At 35.3% G+C, this 18,284-nt stretch overlaps 1 protein-coding gene across 3 annotated transcripts in view; it reads left to right on the forward strand.

Annotated features, from left to right (window-relative positions):
- The window catches only part of RBM41 (RNA binding motif protein 41), a 75,028-nt gene that overhangs the window by 28,692 nt on the left and 28,052 nt on the right, over nucleotides 1-18,284 (forward strand). For all 3 annotated transcript variants that reach the window (XM_013976193.2, XM_013976192.2, XM_018044213.1), the window contains one exon: nucleotides 11,699-12,102. In XM_013976193.2, coding sequence (XP_013831647.2) covers nucleotides 11,699-12,102 — 404 coding nt within the window. The remainder of the gene's footprint in view (nucleotides 1-11,698; nucleotides 12,103-18,284) is intronic.

The raw sequence follows: 18,284 nt of genomic DNA on the forward strand, positions 1-18,284 counted from the left end.
GGGAGGTGGGAGGGGGGTTCAGGATTGGGAACTCATGTACACCCGTGGCGGATTCATGTCAGTGTATGGCAAAACCAATACAGTATTGTAAAGCAAAATAAAGTAAAAATAATTTAAAAAAACAGACAAACAAACAATAGTTCAACCCCAAAGCCCTAGGATATGTATAGCAGATCTCAGTGATTACTACTTACTTCAGTACTGCTATAGAGAAGAGGATGTTAGAAACGTGTTGTGATTATATGTCATGAATAGTCCATCTCCAAATTTCATCTCTAATCTTATATGGATTTCTTATAAATTTGTACAAGTTCTTTATCATTTTGCATACTTACTTTTTGTTAACTTATATCTATTCCCATTCTTTGGCTTTTCATTTCACTGCCTTTATGGTATCTTTTGATGAATCAAAAGTTCTTCATTTTTATGTAATAAAATTTATTAATTTCTCATTTCTCCTTAGTGCTTTTGTAGTTTGATTAATCAATCCTTCCCTACATAAACTCAGGAAGATACTGTCCTTTATTCTAAAAGCTTTATGATTTTTTCTTTTCACATTTAAGTCATTAAATTGATTGATTAATATTTATAATATGAAATAAGGATTCCAGTTTCTTTCTTTTTTTCATATAGATAACGCTCTATCCCAACACCATACATTGAAAATATTGTCCCTGCACTGTTATAGTATTTCTAGCTCTGTTATATGTCAGGTATTCATATATGCCTGGTGTTCTTCTGGGTTCCTTTGATCTTTTTAAATTTTACAGAATCAGTATCATAAGTTTAGCTTTTTTATGTCTTGATACCTTGTATAGCAGAAGGACAATTTCTTCTACCTCGTTCTTCAAAAAAGTTTTATCTACTTTTTACACTTTGCTTTTCCATGGAATTGTTAGAATCAGCTCATCAAGTTACATGCACACACACACACACACGCGCACGCGCATGCACACATTTACAAACATATACTCTCTCTGATGTGATTTTGATATTTATAATATGTATCTTCAAATCTTGGAATGTAAATATGATATATCTTTTCATTCATTCAATTGTTCTTTAATTTTTCAGTATATTTTCTTTATTCTGTTTCTTATAACATTTTATGAAACTGATTAGTTTTTCTTAATTTTAAAGCAGCTTTTGTTGTTTAATCGCTGAATTGTGATCTCAACTCTTTGGGACCCCATGGGCTGCAGCACGCCAGGCTTCCCTGTCTTTCACTATTTCCTGGAGTTTGCTCAAACTCATGTCCATTGATTCGATGATGCCATCCAATCATCTCATCCTCTGCCTCCCTCTTCTTTTGCCTTCAATCTTTCCCAGCATCAGAGTCTTTTCCAAACAGTCTCCTCTGTTCATCAGGTGGCCAAAGTATTGGAGGTTCAGCTTTAGCCTCAGTCCTTCCAATGAATATCCAGGGTTGATTTCCTTTAGGATGGACTGGTTTGACCTCTTTGCAGTCCAAGGGACTCTCAGGAGTCTTCTCTAGCACCACAGTTTGAAAGCATTAATTCTTCAGTGCTCAGTCTTCTTTATGGTCCAGCTATCACATCTCTACATGACTACTGGGAAAACCATAGCTTTGACTAGACAGACCTTTGTCAGCAAAATGATGTCTCCGCTTTTTAATATATAATGTCTAGGTTTGTCATAACTTTCCTTCCAAGGAAGCATTTTTTTCATTTCATGACTTCAGTCACCATCCTCAGTGATTTTGGAGCCCAGGAAAATAAAATCTGTCACTGTTTCCACTTTTTCCCTTTCTATTTGCCATGAAATGATGAGAGCAGATGCCATGATCTTAGTTTTTTGAATGTTGAGTTTTAAGTCAACTTTTTCACTCTCCTCTTTCATTCTCATCAAGAGGCCCTTACACCCCCCATAAAGAGGTATAAGGCAGGTAAGGTAGTCTGGTATTCCCATCTCTTTAAGAGTTTTCCACAGTTTGTTATGATGCACACAGTCAAAGGCTTTAGCGTAGTCAACAAAACAGAGGTAGATGTTTTTCTGGAATTTCCTTGTTTTCTCTATGATCCAGCGAATGTTGGCAGTTTGATCTCTGGTTCCTCTGCCTTTTTGAAACCCAGCTTGTACATCTGGAAGTTCTCAGTTCACGTACTACTGAAACCTAGCTTGAAGGATTCTTTTTTTTTTTTAGTTTACAATATTGTATTGGTTTTGCCATACATCAACATGAATCCGCCATGGGTGTACACGTGTCCCCCATCCTGAACCCCCCTCCCAACTCCCTCCCTATACCATCCCTCTGGGTCATTCCAGTACACCAGCCCCAAGCATCCTGTATCCTGCATCGAACCTGGAATGGCGATTCATTTCTTATATGATATTATACATGTTTCAATGCCATTCTCCCAAATCATCCCACCCTCTCCCTCTCCCTCCCACAGAGTCCAAAAGACTGTTGTATACATCTGTGTCTCTTTTGCTGTCTCGCATAGAAGGTTATCATTACCGTCTTTCTAAATTCCATATATATGTGTTAGTATACTGTATTGGTGTTTTCCTTTCTGGTTTACTTCACTCTGTATAATAGGCTCAATGGAGTATTACTCGGCCATTAACAAGGATACATTTGAATCAGTTCTAATAAGGTGGATGAAACTGGAGCCTATTATACAGAGTGAAGTAAGCTTGAAGGATTTTGAGCATAACCTTACTAGCATGCAAAATGGGCGCAGTTGTGTGGTAGTTTGAACATTCTTTGCCACTGCCCTTCTGTGGGATTGGAATGAAAACTGACCTTTTCTAGTCCTGTGACCATTGCTGAATTTTCCAAATTTGCTGACGTATTGAGTGAAGCAGTTTAACAGCATCATCTTTTAGGATTTGAAATAGCTCAGCTGGAATTCCATCACCTCCACTAGCTTTGTAGTAATGCTTCCTAAGTCCCACTTGACTTCACATTCCAGGATGTCTGCCTCTAGGTGAGTGACCACACCATTGTGGTTATCCTGGTCATTAAGACCTTTTTTCATATAGTTTCTTCTGTGTATTCAATTTACATATGATTAAATTCACCTACTGTGTTCAATTAAGTACTTTTTATTAAGTTTATTGAATAGTACAGTCATTACTACATCCAGTTTTAGGACTTTTCCTTGAATTTGCAAAATTCCCTTGAACTGATTTGTAGTAAATAAATTCCCATGTCTACCCTATATCTTTGTCTCTATGAATATATCATTTCTAAATATTTCATATAAATAAAATCTTACAATATTTGATGTTTGACATTTTGCTTCTTTCAGGTGGCATGATGTTTTTGAAGTTTGCTCATGTTGTAGCATGTATCATTAATTCATTCCTTTTTATTGCTAAATAGTTTTCCATTGTATAGATATACCACTTTTTGTTTATCCCTTCACCACTTGATGACACCAAGTTGTTTCCACTTTGGGGCTATTATGAACAATGCTATAAACATTTATTTGCAAGTTTTTGTGTGGATATGTTTTCATTTCTCTTGAGTGAATATTTTCTGGATCAAACTCTATGTACAAATGTTTAAGGAACTGCCAAATGGTTTTCCAATATGAAAGTATCATTTTACCTTCTCATCAGTGATGTATGAGCATTCCTACATCTCTATATCCTTGCCAACAATTGTTATTGCATATTTTTAAATCAGCTCTTCTTGTGGGTGTGCACTGGTATCTAATTTTAGTTTTATTTTTAATTTATATAATAAATAATCTTGATGCTATTTCATGTGTTTATGAGCCATTTATATGTCTTTTTTGATGAAATGTCTATTCAAATCTTTTACCCAGGTTGGTTTTTTTTTGCTTTTTTAATTATAAATTTATTTGTTTTAATTGAAGGATAATTGCTTTATAGAATTTTGTTGTTTTCTTTCAAACTTCAATATGAATCAGCCATAGGTATACATATATCCCTTCCCTTTTGAACCTCCCTCCCATCTCTCTCCCCATCCCACCCCTCCAGGGTGATACAGAGCCCTGTTTGAGTTTCCTGAGCCATACAGCAAATTCCTGTTGGCTATCTATTTTACATATGGTAATGTAAGTTTCCACGTTACTCTTTCCATACATCTCACCCTCTCCTCCCCTCTCCCCACGTCCATAAGTCTATTCTCTATGTCTGTTTCTCCATTGCTGCCCAGTAAATAAATTCTTCTGTACCATTTTTCTAGATTCCATATATATGTGTTAGAATGATATTTATCTTTCTCTTTCTGACTTACTTCACTCTGTATAATAGGCTCAAGGTTCATCCACCTCATTAGAACTGACTCAAATGTGTTCCTTTTTATGGCTGAGTAATATTCCATTGTGTATTTGTACCACAGCTTCTTTATCCATTCATCTGTCGATAGACATCTAGGTTGCTTCCATGTTCTAGCTATTGTAGATAGTGCTGCAGTGAACAATGGGATACATGTGTCTTTTTCAATTTTGATTTCCTCAGGGTATATGCCTAGGAGTGGGATTGCTGGGTCATATGGTTGTTTTATTCCCAGTTTTTTAAGGACTCTCCATACTGTGTTCCATAATGGCTGTATCAATTTATATTCCCACCAACAGTGCAAAGGGTTCCCTTTTCTCCACACCCTTTCCAGCATTTATTGTTTGTAGACTTTTTGATGATGGCCATTCTGACTGGTGTGAGGTGATATCTCATTGTAGTTTCAATTTGCATTTCTCTAATAATGAGCAATGTTGAGCATCTTTTCATGTGTTAGCCATCTGTATGTCTTCTTTGGAGAAATGTCTGTTTAGGTCTTTTTCCTCCTTTTTGACTGGGTTGTTTGTTTTTCTGACATTGAGTTGTATGAGCTGCTTGTATATTTTAGAAATTAATCCTTTGTCAGTTGTTTCATTTGCTATTATTTTCTCCCATTCTGAGGGTTGTCTTTTCACCTTGCTTATAGTTTCCTTTGCTGTGCCAAAGCTTTTAAGTTTAATCAAGTCGCACTTGATTGTTTTAATTTTTATTGTTTTTATTTTGTTTTTATTTCCATTACTCTAGGAGGTGGGTCATAGAGGATCTTGCTTTGATTTGTGTCATTGAGTCTTCTGCCTAAGTTTTCCTCTAAGAGTTTTATAGTTTCTGTAAATCTTTTAGCCAGTTTTTGATTGGGTTGTTTGCTTTCTTAGTATTGAGTGGTAAAGGTTCTTTGTATATTCTGAATGCAAGTCTTTTACAAGATATATGCTTTGCAAATATTTTCTTCTAGTCTATTTCTTTTTATTTTCTTAATAATGTATTTTGAAGAACAAATTTTTAAACTTTTAACGAAGTTCAATTTATTGTTTTTTTATGACTTATGCTTTTGGTATTGTATCTAAGAAATCTTTGCTGAATTCAAGGTCAGAAAGAGATTCTCCTGTTTTCCTCTAGAATATTTATAGTTTTAGCCTTTACAGTTACATTTATTATCTATTTTAAGTTCATTTTTCTGTGTTAAGATAAAGGATCGAAGTTCATATTTTATGTTTGAATATCCAGTTGTCCCAGCATTGTTTATTGTAAAGATTATTATTTCCCCATTGAATTGTCCCTGGACTTTTGCAGAAAAATGGTGATGGTGGTTTAGTCACTAAGTCATGTCCAACTCTTGCAACCCCGTGGACTATAACCACCAGGCTCCTCTCTCCGTGGGATTTCCCAGACAAGAATACTGGAGTGGGTTGCTATTTCCTTCTCCAGGGTACCTTCCTGACCCAGGGATTGAACCTGGGTCTCCTGCAGTGCAAGCAGATTATTTACTGACTGAGACACCAAGGAAGATTTTTTTGTAGAAAAATCAGTTGATCAAAAATATAAGTGTTTATTTCTGGACACTCAGTTTGGTTTCCTTGATGTATATGCCAATATATATGCCTGTCCTTACACTCTGAACCTCCTTACCTTTATAGTAAGTTTCAAAATCAGATAGTATAATTCCTCCAATTTTGTTTCTCTTTCTCAAAATTGCTTTGGTTATTCTAGGTCCTTTATATTTCCATGTAAATTTAGAAGGAGCTTGTCAATTTTTCTACAAAAAAAAAAAGGCCTGCTGGAATTTTTATAAGGACTGTACTGAATCTGTAATTCAATTTTGGGGAAATTTCCATTTTAATAATATTGAATATTCTAACCCATGAATATGGAAGGTATCTTGCTTTATTTTGATTTTCTATAATTTATTTCAGCAATAGTGAGAGCAGACATCCTTGCCTTGTTCCCAGTCTTAGGGGGAAAACATTCAGTTTTTAACCATTAACTATGATCTTACCTCTAGATTTTTTGTGCATGCCTTTAGAAATATATTACTTTCTTATGGATGCTGTAACTAATTACCATAAATTTAACAGCTTAAAGCAACACAGAAATTTTCTCTTACAGTTGTAGAGGTCAGGTCCTAAAGTCAAGATGTTCACAGGGCTGTATTCCTGCTGGGGTTCTCTAGGGGAGCCTTTTTCAGCTTCTGGAATCCACCTGCGTGTCTTGGTTTATGGCCCCTTCCTCACATTACTCTTACCTCTACTTCCATCCTACATCTCCTTCTGTTTCTGACCCTTCTTCCTCCTTCTTGTAAGGACCCTTATAATTTAGGGCCCACCTCCATAATCAGTGACAATCACATCTGCAGAGTCCCTTTTACCATGAGACATTTTCAAAGATCCCAGGGTGCAGGGTGCAGATATCTTTGGTGCCTACCCCATGCAAGTTGAAGAGGTTCCCTTCTATTCCTAGTTATTTGAGAGTTTTTTAAAAATCATGAATGTGTGTTAGATTTCATTTACTGCTTTTTCTGCACTTACTGTAGTGAGTATGTGGTTTAAAGTTTTAGTCTGTTAATATGATGTTTTATTAACTGCTCTTTATATGTAAAAACAATATTTCATTCCTGGGATAAACCCACTTACAAGTATATCATTATAATCATTTTTATATGTTGCTGGATTAGGCTTGCTAATATTTTGTTGAGGATTTTTCGTCTATTTTCATGAGAGATATTGGCCTGTGATTTTTCTTTGCTTGTGGTATCTTTTTAAATTTTGGTTTCAGTGTACTAATGACATAATAGATAAGCTGGAAAATATTACCTCCTCCTTTATTTTCTGAAAGTGTACAGGATTGATGTTATTTCTTAAATATTTGGTAGAATTCACCAGTGAAACCATCTGAATATGGACTTTTCTTTGTGAGCAGTTTGTTGACCACTAATTCAAGCTCTCTTATTATAAGGTTTTCAGCTATTCTTTTTCTTCTTAAGACTGCTTTGGTAATTCATATCTTCCTAGGAATTTGTTCACTCATCTAAGCTTTCTCATTTGTTGGCCTAAAATTATATATAATTTTCCCTTTTAATTGTTTCTATTGGTATAGGATCAGTAATGATGCCCCTCCCTTTTAATTCTTGACTTTAGTCATTTTTGTCTTCCTTATTTTCTTGGTTTGTCTAGCTAAGAATTTGCCATTTTGTTAATCTTTTCAAAGAACCAGCTTTTGGTTTCACTGATTTTTCTCCTGGTTTCTGTTGCACTGATTCTGTAATCTGCAATCTGTAAAATTGCCACTGACATGTGGTATTAGTATTCTTTTTTTATTTTTTGCCAATATGGTATTCCCTTCTTAATTAGTATTTCCCTGAATTCTGATATTGAGCCAAAATTTGCTGACTTTTGTTGTAATATAGGATTTTATTATATAAACTTGCTATAGTTTTATAATTGATTCTTCTTAGATGGACATTTATATTTTTACTCATTTCAGGCTATTATAAATAGTACTGATCTAAATATTCTTTTTATGTACCTTGTTGCACTATGCTCAAATTCTTCTAGGATATATTTGTAGAAGTGGAATTGATGGATCATATTATGAGCATATTCAGTGTCAGTAGATAATGTTATAGTGATTTGCACATTCCTACCAGCAATGTATTTGCTCCACAACTTCACTGACATGTGGTATTAGTATTCTTTTTTATTTTTTGCCAATATGATATTCCCTTCTTAATTAGTGTTGCCCTGAATTCTGATATTGAGCACGTTCCTTGTATTTATTAGCAAATGTATTTCCTCTTTTGCAAGGCACCTTATTCTGTCTTTTGCCCATTTTCCTAGTGATTCTCTTCTTTATCAATTATTTGTACAACAAATATCTTTCCTCATTCTGTGAGTTTTTTCTTTAGGATATTTTTGATGAACAGAATCTTTTAATTTTAATGTAGTTGAATTTGTCAATATATTCCTTAATAGTTACTGCTTTTTAGGTCTTAAGAAATCCTTTCATAAGTATTCTTATACCTTGCTGGTGGAAATACAGAATAATACAGTTCTTACAGAGTGAAATTTAGAAATACATAGAGAGAAATTTGTTATACATTTACCCTTTATCTCAGCAGTGCCAGTTCTTAGAATCAATTTTAAAGACATACTGAGAAAATGCAAAATCCTGTATGCACAGGCTGTTTGTCAGGGCATTATTCACAGTAGCAGTAAAGACTGGAAATAACACCAGCGTGCATCAGTAGGGGAGTAGTTGAACAAACTCTTGTACATCCACACAGTGAAGTACTAGGCAGCTATAAGAAGGAAAGGGAAGAGCTCTATACATTAACGTGGAATTATTACCAGGATATATTGTTAAGTGCAAAGAAGTAAGTTGTAGAACAGTGTTTATAGTAAGTTACCTTTTATATAGGAGAAGGGGATATACTGAATTATATGTATATATATATATATATATCAACCTACTCCAGTATTCTTACTTGGGAAATCCCGTGGACAGAGGAGCCTGGTGGGCTACAGTCCGTGGGTTGCAAGAGTTGGACATGACTGACCAACTAAACAAAAACATAAATACACACACGTGTGTGTGTGCATGTGTTATGTGTTTGTGCCTCTTTACTTATATTTCAAAAAAAAAAAAAACAATGGAACCATAAAGCCAAAACTAGTAAAATTATTATTTATGGAGAAGGAAAGGAGTGGGATGAAGTTTACAGAGATGGAAAGCAAGACTTCTTTGAAGGTACTGTATAATAAAGTTTTCACTTTAGTGAAGTGAAAGTGAAAGTTGCTCAGTCATGTCTGACTCTTTGTGACCCCGTGGAATTCTCCGGGCCAGAATACTGAAGTGGGTAGCCTTTGCCTTCTCCAGGGGATCTTCCCAACCCAGGGACTGAACCCAGGTCTCCCGCATTGCAGGTGAATTCTTTACCACCTAAGCCACAAGGCAAGCCCAAGAATACTAGAGTGGGTAGCCTATCCCTTCTCCAGCAGTTCTTCCCAACCCAAGAATCAAACTGGGGTCCTCTGCATTACAGGCAGATTCTTTACCAACTGAGCTATGAGGGAAGCCCTCATTTTCATTTTAGACCCATGTAAATGTTTTACATAATTTTAAAAATTAATCAAAAGGGAAAAACTAAATCCCTAAAATTTATAAACAGCCTGAAGCAAATTAGCCTAACTATGAATAAAGTTGGTATCATAACCATACAGAGAAAATGATTTAAAAGAATATTTGCATATTCCTAATGAGATATAATTTAAGGAAAAAAGTAACTGCAAAGAATTTTAAAACTATGTTCAGTAGTTTTATTGTTGATAATCATGTTAGTATTGTTATTGACATTTTAAAATTCTATATGTTGTAGGAAATAGCTAATAAATAATTTTCTTAATATCATTAGGAGCCAGTATCCTAAGCACATGTGAGAGAGATACAAGTCAAAAATCATGGACTTGAGTAATAATCTTGTAATCTTAATTTGAAGTAGAAATATCAGTATAAATTCATGGTTTATCTTTCATAAAAATTTTCCTACCTTGTTCACTGAAAAAGGCCTAGAAGCAACAACAACTCAACATTTATGAACAGATTTAGCAACATATTGTTGTTTCTAAATACTATTTCACATTAACAGGAGCCAGTGGTCCTTAGAGAAATATTTCAATTTTGAGTCAGGAAATAGGTAAGATGAACTTAAGGTATCTTGCTATGCCAGAAAGCTAGAAAGCAGTACAGGAGCCAATTTTAAGGGACTTTCACTGATCCTAGGGCTTCCCCAGTAGTTCAGCAATAAAGAATCTGCCTGTAATGCAGGATCCTCAGGAGACATGGGTTCAATCCCTGGGTGGGGAAGATTTCCTGGAGGAGGGCATGACAACCTACTCCAGTATTCTTGCCTGGAGAATCCCCATGGACAGAGGAGCCTGGCAGGCTACATTCCATAGGGCTGTAAAGAGTTGGACACAACTAAAGCAACGTTGCATGCATGCACTGATCCTAAGTGGAATAACTTGATCACTAAAAAGAATGACTACATTTAATTGAAACACATCAAATATATGAAAATACATGTCTCACAATTATACTAAAAACATAATCATTGGTCACCATTGGACTACTTTAAAGTACCAACTCATTAAACTCTTATAGTTGAAAAATAATGGGAAACAAATCAAGCATTTGTCCTACTTTTCCTATATGAACTTATGTAGTGAAGCCAAATAGATGATGATAAGTCCATTATAGGATTCCAAATAATTAATACAGAAGAAATAATAAGTACAAAATAAATAATAGAATTAGGGGAGCCCCACTTTACAACTCTTAATAAATTAATGTATTTAAGCAATGGTCATCAATGGATGCAACCTCTTAGTTAAAAAGCAAATGGGAAAACTTCATAATGAAAGGATCAGACCAAAAGCACCTGAATCTACTGATCAATTTTAACATCACTAGAAATGGGACCACTGAACATTATGTGCCTAACTATATAATGTAATAGGAAATACACATCTATATAGTATATGGAGGATTCTTGCCTAAAAATATTGAACTCAAATCTAGACCAAAAATATCCCATAAAACTTTTTACAATAATGTAAATGGTCTTTATTCTGCCCAGAATGATATCTAGTAGCCACATGTGCTTGTTGAACATTTGATATTCGTAGTTTAACAGAGGAACTAACATTTAAAAAATTAATGTAAATAGACTCATGTGGCTAGTGGCCACATGGTAGCATAGCTCTAGATTTGACTACCAGTTTGTAAGAAATAGAGGGGATTGAGGAACAAATTAAATAATAGCATGAGGAACAACCAATTAAATTCATTTGTTCTGAACAAATGATGTGGCTTCTCTAAAGAATAAGTGGGATTGGGGGAAAAAAGATTTGAGGGCTGAGAAAGAAGGGAAGCTTTGTATGTGTGTGTGTGTGTGTGTGTGTGTGTGTGTGTGTGTGTTTTAATGAGGCTTTAAAGACATAACAGCCAATGGCTGGTTTAGATCTTGAACCAAGTGTAAAAAGACATCTTTGAGAAAATCAGGGCCATTTGAATATGAATTCAGTAGTAGATAATGGTAAGGAATTATTATTAATTTTGTGAAGTATGATAATGCTATACTAGTTACATTTTTTTCAAATGCCTTTATCAATTAGATGCATGTACTTGCATGACCCTGAGAGTGAGCACCTCAAATTTTGGACCCCAGGTGCCTCACTTGCCTCACCATAGTCCCGGGCTTGCCCAAGATGCACTGTAATAATATAGCTATATATTATTGTCATTTTCACAGGTTGTAAATACCTGCCCCAGCAGAGTTTCATTATCTGAGATTCAAGATTTAATTTTTATTTATTTGTCAAAGGTTGTTTTGGTAGGCTTTGTAGAACTTCCGTATCTCTTTGTCTTGATCCAGATGAACCCCAAAAGAAGAACAAAGGTGATCCCATGAACAAGCTGGAAAGTTTTTACCAAGAGATGATAATGAAAAAGCGTCTTGAAGAGTTCCAACTAATGAGAGGTGAACCCTTTGCTTCCCACTCACTGGTCTCAGCTACATCAGTGGGAGATAGTGGCACAGCTGAGAACCCGTCATTACTCCAGGACAAGGGAAAACAGGCAGCACAGGGTAAAGGTCCCAGTCTCCATGTGGCAAAAGTTATTGATAATTCACCTGAGCAGTGTTGGACTGGGCCTAAGAAGCTGACGCAGCCAATAGAATTTGTCCCAGAAGATGAGATCCAGAGAAATCGTTTGTCAGAGGAAGAGATCCGAAAAATTCCTATGTTTTCTTCATATAATCCAGGGGAGCCAAACAAGGTATAGGCCAAACCAAGAAAAAAAATGGGTTGTTTTCATTTTTATTAATCTCTACTTAAAGTAATACTTTTGTATTAGCTTTGATTATACCAAAGAATCATGACATAGGCACAGTGATTGTGTTTTTCTTTGACCTTTACTATTAATTCTCTGCTATATAAGTAGCTCTGACTATATAAGTAGCATATTTCCTATGATGTTCATTGTGGTTTTCTAACGTCGTAAGCTATCCTTAGAATTTTATATAAAAAACAAGAATTTTAAAGAAATCTTGATCAGACTCTAGTCCATGCCCACTAGAAACCCTCAACTAAAGAAAAACTCATAGGCCCACCATATCTAGTAGCCATGTGCCTGGTTGTGAGTAGGGTTTGCTGTACCACATGAGTTTTCTCTTCAGAATGCTCCACCTGGCTTTCATATGACATATGACTTAAATTGCTGGTAGCTTAGCAGCAAAGTGAAAGCACAGGGCCTCTAAGCCTTGAGGAATTGGCAAATATCTAAGAAAAGTTGTAAATAATCCTCATTTGGTTGATCAGATCATTATGTCACATTCATAGTATGTGTTACATCCAGAATTGAAAATTTCATTATCATGTCACTCAAAAAAGCAACACAAGCCCCTGGAGCATATACTTGTGTTCAATTTAAAAAACAAAACCAGAAAAATAATGTTAGCTTCTGGCTAAATTTTTAAAAAGGTGTTGTCGAGGATTATTAAGCAGTTTCCTTTGAGTGATTACATTTCTAATATATTCTTGATGTTCAAGGGTAGCTGGATTTTTATTTATTTTTTATTATGAAAATTATTAATTATGAAAAGTTACAGAGAATAATATAGCAAGAACCTTTGTACCTAACCAACTCTCTTTACCAATTCTTGCCTTTTTTTTTTTTCCCTTGGCCGCGCCACACGACTTGTGGGATCTTAGTTCTCTGACCAGGATTGAACCCAGGCCCTTGGCAGTGAGAGTGCGGAACCCTAACCTCTGGATTGCCGGGGAATTCCCTATCAATTCTTAACAATTTCCATATTTGGTTGATTTTTAAAAATAAGGCCTTACAGAGACACCTGGAAACTTTCATGTATCCCTCACCACTCCCATTCCCCTTTCTCTTTTCCAGTGGTAACCACTATCCTGTGTTTGCCATTTATCATTTCCATGCATGTTTTATACTTTTACTATAAATCTGTATATTCATAAACAACATGTAATTTTATTTATTTTTAAACTATCCTTCTACAACTTGCTTTTTGACTCAATATACATGTTTTTAAAATTTATTTCTAAAGATGTAAGGAACTGTGTAGTATTCCATTGTAGAAAGATACTATAATTTATTTGTCCATTCTCCTGAAGATTTTTTCTTTTCTTTTTTTTCCATTAGAGACAGTTCTGCAACAAATACTATTATACACATCTCCTGTTGCACATGTACAGGAGTTTCTCTAGGACAGTTTTACAAACTTTAGATTACTATTAGTAGGTCACAAGCAGCAATTTTTTAAAGAAATAGAAAATATCAAAGTGCATTCCATAGAGTAGTAAGGATAATTATTGTTTTTTGAAGCTTTTGTTTATTGTGCTTTTGTGTGTGATATGTGTGTGGGCCAGAATATAAAATGCATTTCTTCCTATAGATCTCAGTCAAAAGGGCCAGAAAAACATTGCTCTATTGCAGTGATTCTCAAACGTTAGCATGTACCAGAATCCTCTGGAAGGCTTGTTAAAACACAGATTGCTGGGTTCTGCCCCTAGAATTTTTCGTTCTGTACATCTGGAGTAGGACCTGAGAATTTGCATTTCCAAGTTCCCAGGAGATACTGATGATGCTGCTGGTCTGAGTGACGTTTTAAGAATCACTGTTCTAGGTTATATATCTAGGAGTGGAATCACGGTAATATAGGATACATATATTTTCACCTCCATGAGCAGACTTTAAGAAATCTCTTTCATATCTTTGCTAAGACTTTAAAATATTTGACTTTTTATTTTGGCCAGTCTGATATATTCGAAAGGTATCTTGTGGTTTTAATTTCAATGTTCCTGATTTCCAATGAAGTTTTGCATGTATTCATACATTCATTAGCCTTTCAGGAACCGTCTGTGAATTGCCTGTTCTGTTTCTTTCCCATTATTTATTTAATTTTTAATAGTATTTATAGATTTTGATTATTTAGGTTTTAGTATTACCTATAGATTTTATTTTAGAATTCTAGATACAAACCTTTGCTGCACCAGGTGAGTAGCTTGTATTTTTAACATTGTTTCTGATATCTTTTGTTAAGCAGAAGTCTTTCATTTTGATGTAATTAAATCATCAGTATTTTTTTGATGGTTTGTGCTTTTTGAGTTTGAAGGAAATCTTTCTCTATAAATCAGTAAGAAAGAGACAAGCAATCCAATAAAAATGACCAGAAGATATGAACAGGCAGTTCAAAGGGGAGAAAACACAAATGACCAGTTAACATATAAAGTCAACCTTAGTAATCAGAGAAATGCAAAGTAAAACTACAATGAGATACTATATAATATCATTTAATACTTTTTTTACATTTGGCATACATTTAAAGGCCTGACAATGCCAAGTACTGGTGAATGTATGGAACAGTAAGAATTCTTTAATATACTTCTGGGTGAATATAAATGAGTATAACCACTTTGAAGAACATTGTGGCAATACTCAGTAAAATGAAAGATGCTCAACACTGTAGGTCAGTAATCCCACTTCTTGGTATCTATCCTAGGGAAACTTTTACACATGCACATTAGGAGATGTTATAAGGATGCTCATAGTAGCATTGATTGTGAACAACATGCATGTTCATAAGAGAATGGATAAAGCATGGTGAATTCATAAAATAGAATATGATATGGAAGAAAAAATGAATGAAACAGAACTACAGGTATCAACATGGATGAAACAATGTTGAATGAAAAATGTTTTGTTTGAGACTTTGGGTTTCAGTGCCAACATGTAAACTGCTTAGAAGTCATCACTACTGTCTTACAGCAGGAAGAACAGCTGAACAGACTGAAAAATCAATGACTTTTCTTGGATTCATCAGAGATTTGAAGTCAGAGAGCAAACTGCAACCATGAAATCTGGAGAGACAGGCAATTACAAAGAATCACTTCCCGATCTGCTTATCAGAAGCAGAAAGCACTGAGCCATAAATTGGTAGGAACACTTAAGTGGTAACTTTGACAAATTGCAGGAAACAGAGTATAGATTAGTGTTTGAGTAATAAACTTCTGGGGGCCACAGTCTAAGGGGGCCCCCACATTTTCATGACTTTTACCTTCAGGAACCCCACTGGGTTCTCAATGTAAAGAGCCAAGAATAAGTCTTCTGTTTCTGGCATGTTGATAGGAAAAGGAATCAACTTGAAATACATCCAGAGCGTCTACCTAACAAAGAGCTATCCAGAAAGTAAAACAACTTAACCAATGCCTTCTCTAGTGTGGGAGAAGGGAAATTACTGAATTCCAGGCCCCTCTAGTCTTACTGTGTCATCTACAAGAAAGAGAATAAAGGCTATGAAATACTTGTGAAGGTTACAGGCTGGATACATGGGCACAGTAAATGCCTGAGACTTAATTATAAGATGCAAAATGTTTTTCCATACCCTGCACCTTACTACCACATCAACAGATCTTCAGTATGATAACTATGAATTATAGCTGAAGAACCTGCAAGGCTCAAACTCTAAAATGTTTTTAGGGAAACTCAAAGAAAACAAGGGAGACAATCAAGGATATTAGAGGAAACTGAAAAACCTCTGACACCTACAGTTAAAGCAAACATTAAACATAGCCCAACTTCTAGCCAGATTAACATAAAACCTCACATGAAGGGCCTGTTTATCTCAGTTTCTACTGTGTTACATATAATGTAACAAAAAAGACATGATTTTTTCCTTTCAACAACAACAAAAAAAATGATACGGCTTACCAAAAGATAAACCACAGTCTCAAGAGATAAAACCAACATCAGAACCAAGCTCAGATATGACACAGTTTTTTAAAAAATAGCTATAACTAATATGCTAATGAGTCTGCTAGAAATAGTTTACAACATGCAAGAACAAATAGATAATATAAGCAGACAGATAGAAACTCTAGAAAGAAATGTAAGAAATCAAAAACAGTGTAACAGAAATGATGCCTTTGGGAGTTCCCTGTGGCCTAGTGGTTAGGATTCTGGGATTTCATTGCCAGGTTCAATCCCTGGTCAGGGAACTGAGATTCTGTAAACCATGTGGCATGGCCAAAAACAACAACAACACACACACACACACACAACAATGCCTTTGATAGGCTTATCAGCAAACTGGATACAGACAAGGAAAGCTTGAGTTGGTAGCTTGCTGCTGCTGCTAAGCCACTTCAGTCGTGTCTGACTCTGTGCGAACCCATAGACGGCAGCCCACCAGGCTCCCACATCCCTGGGATTCTCCAGGCAAGAACACTGGAGTGGGTTGCCTTTTCCTTCTCCAATGCATGAAAGTGAAAAGTGAAAGTGAAGTTGCTCAGTCATGTCCGACCCTCAGCGACCCCATGGACCACAGCTTTCTAGGCTCCTCCATCCATGGGATTTTCCAGGCAAGATTACTGGAGTGGGATGCCATTGCCTTCTCCGGTTAGTAGCTTGAAAACATGTCAGTAGGAACCTTCCAAACTGAAATGCAAAGATTGAAAAAAAAAAAGACTTTAAAAATGTAACAGAATATCCAAGAACAATTTCAAAAGGTGTACCATGTATATTATTGGAATAGTGGAAGAAGAAAGGAGCAGAAGGGGAAAAAAAGAAATATTTGAAGTAAGAATGACTGAGAATTTTCCAAAATTAATGACAGACACTGCACTAAAGATCCAGGATCCAAGCAAAGACAAAGTAGGATAAATAGCACCCCCCCAAAAAAACACCTAAGCATATCATGTTCAAACACAGAAAACTGAAGACCAAGAGAAAATCTTGGAAACTGCCAGAGAAAAACTCTTTACCAATAGAGAAATAAAGATAATAATTACATTGAATTTCTCCTCAGAAATCATGCAAGCAAGAAGAGAGTGGAGTAAAATATTTAAAGTAATGAAAGGGAGAAATACCTACCTATAATTCAGTATCTAGGAAAAACAGTCATTCAAAAGTGGAGGAAAAATAAAGACTATCAAAGAAAAACTGAGGGAACTTGTCACCAGGAAACCAGCCTTACAAGAGATATTTCTGTTTAGAAGTTCTCCAGAGAGAAGGAAAAATTATATATGTCAGAAAATAAGATCTCTATAAAGAAAGAAAGAGTGTAGGAGAAAGGATACATGAAGGTGAAATAGAATTTTTAATTTCCTATTTTTAAATGATCTGAAAGATAACTGTTCCAAGTAGTAATAGCAACATGATAGGTAATTAGAGGATATGAATAAGTGTAATGGATGACAGAAATGATAGAATGAAGGATGGAAAGAAGGAATTTTATTTGGTGTATATAACTGTTACAGGGTATCTCCACTATCTGTCAAGTGATATCATATTATGTGATAGTGGACTTAGTTTTAAAGCTATATTGCAAACTCTAAGGTATTTTACTAACAATTATAAAAAGATATAATTGATACACTAAAAGAGAGCAGAAAATATCCATTCACTACAGTCTTTTCCAGAAAATAGAAGCAGAAGAAATACTTTCTTACTGACTTTGAAACCAGCCTTAGGTTAATACCAAAATCAGATAAAGATATTACAGTAAAGAAGGACCATGAACCAATATCTCTTTTGAGCATAGATGCAAAAGTCCTAAATGGAGTAGTCCCCTATTATCTTTAGGAGATACATTCCAAGACCCCCAGTGGATGCTTGAAACAACAGATTGTACTGAAACTTAGTTTTGTTTTTGTTTTTTTCTTGTATACGGATGTGAGAGTTGGACCATAAAGATGGCTGAGTACCGAAGAATTGATGCTTTCGAAATGTGGTGCTAAAGAATACTCTTGAGAGTCCCTTGGACTGCAAGGAGATAAAATCAGTCAATCCTAAAGGAAATCAACCCTAAAAATTCATTGGAAGGACTGATGCTGAAGCTCTAATACTTTGGTCATTTAATGTGAAGAGCCAACACATTGGAAAAGACCCAGAAGCTGGGAAAGATGAGGGCATGAGGAGAAGGAGGCAACAGA

This window comes from Capra hircus, assembly GCF_001704415.2.
Source record: "Capra hircus breed San Clemente chromosome X unlocalized genomic scaffold, ASM170441v1, whole genome shotgun sequence".
In the NCBI taxonomy this organism is placed as follows: Eukaryota; Metazoa; Chordata; class Mammalia; order Artiodactyla; family Bovidae; genus Capra; species Capra hircus.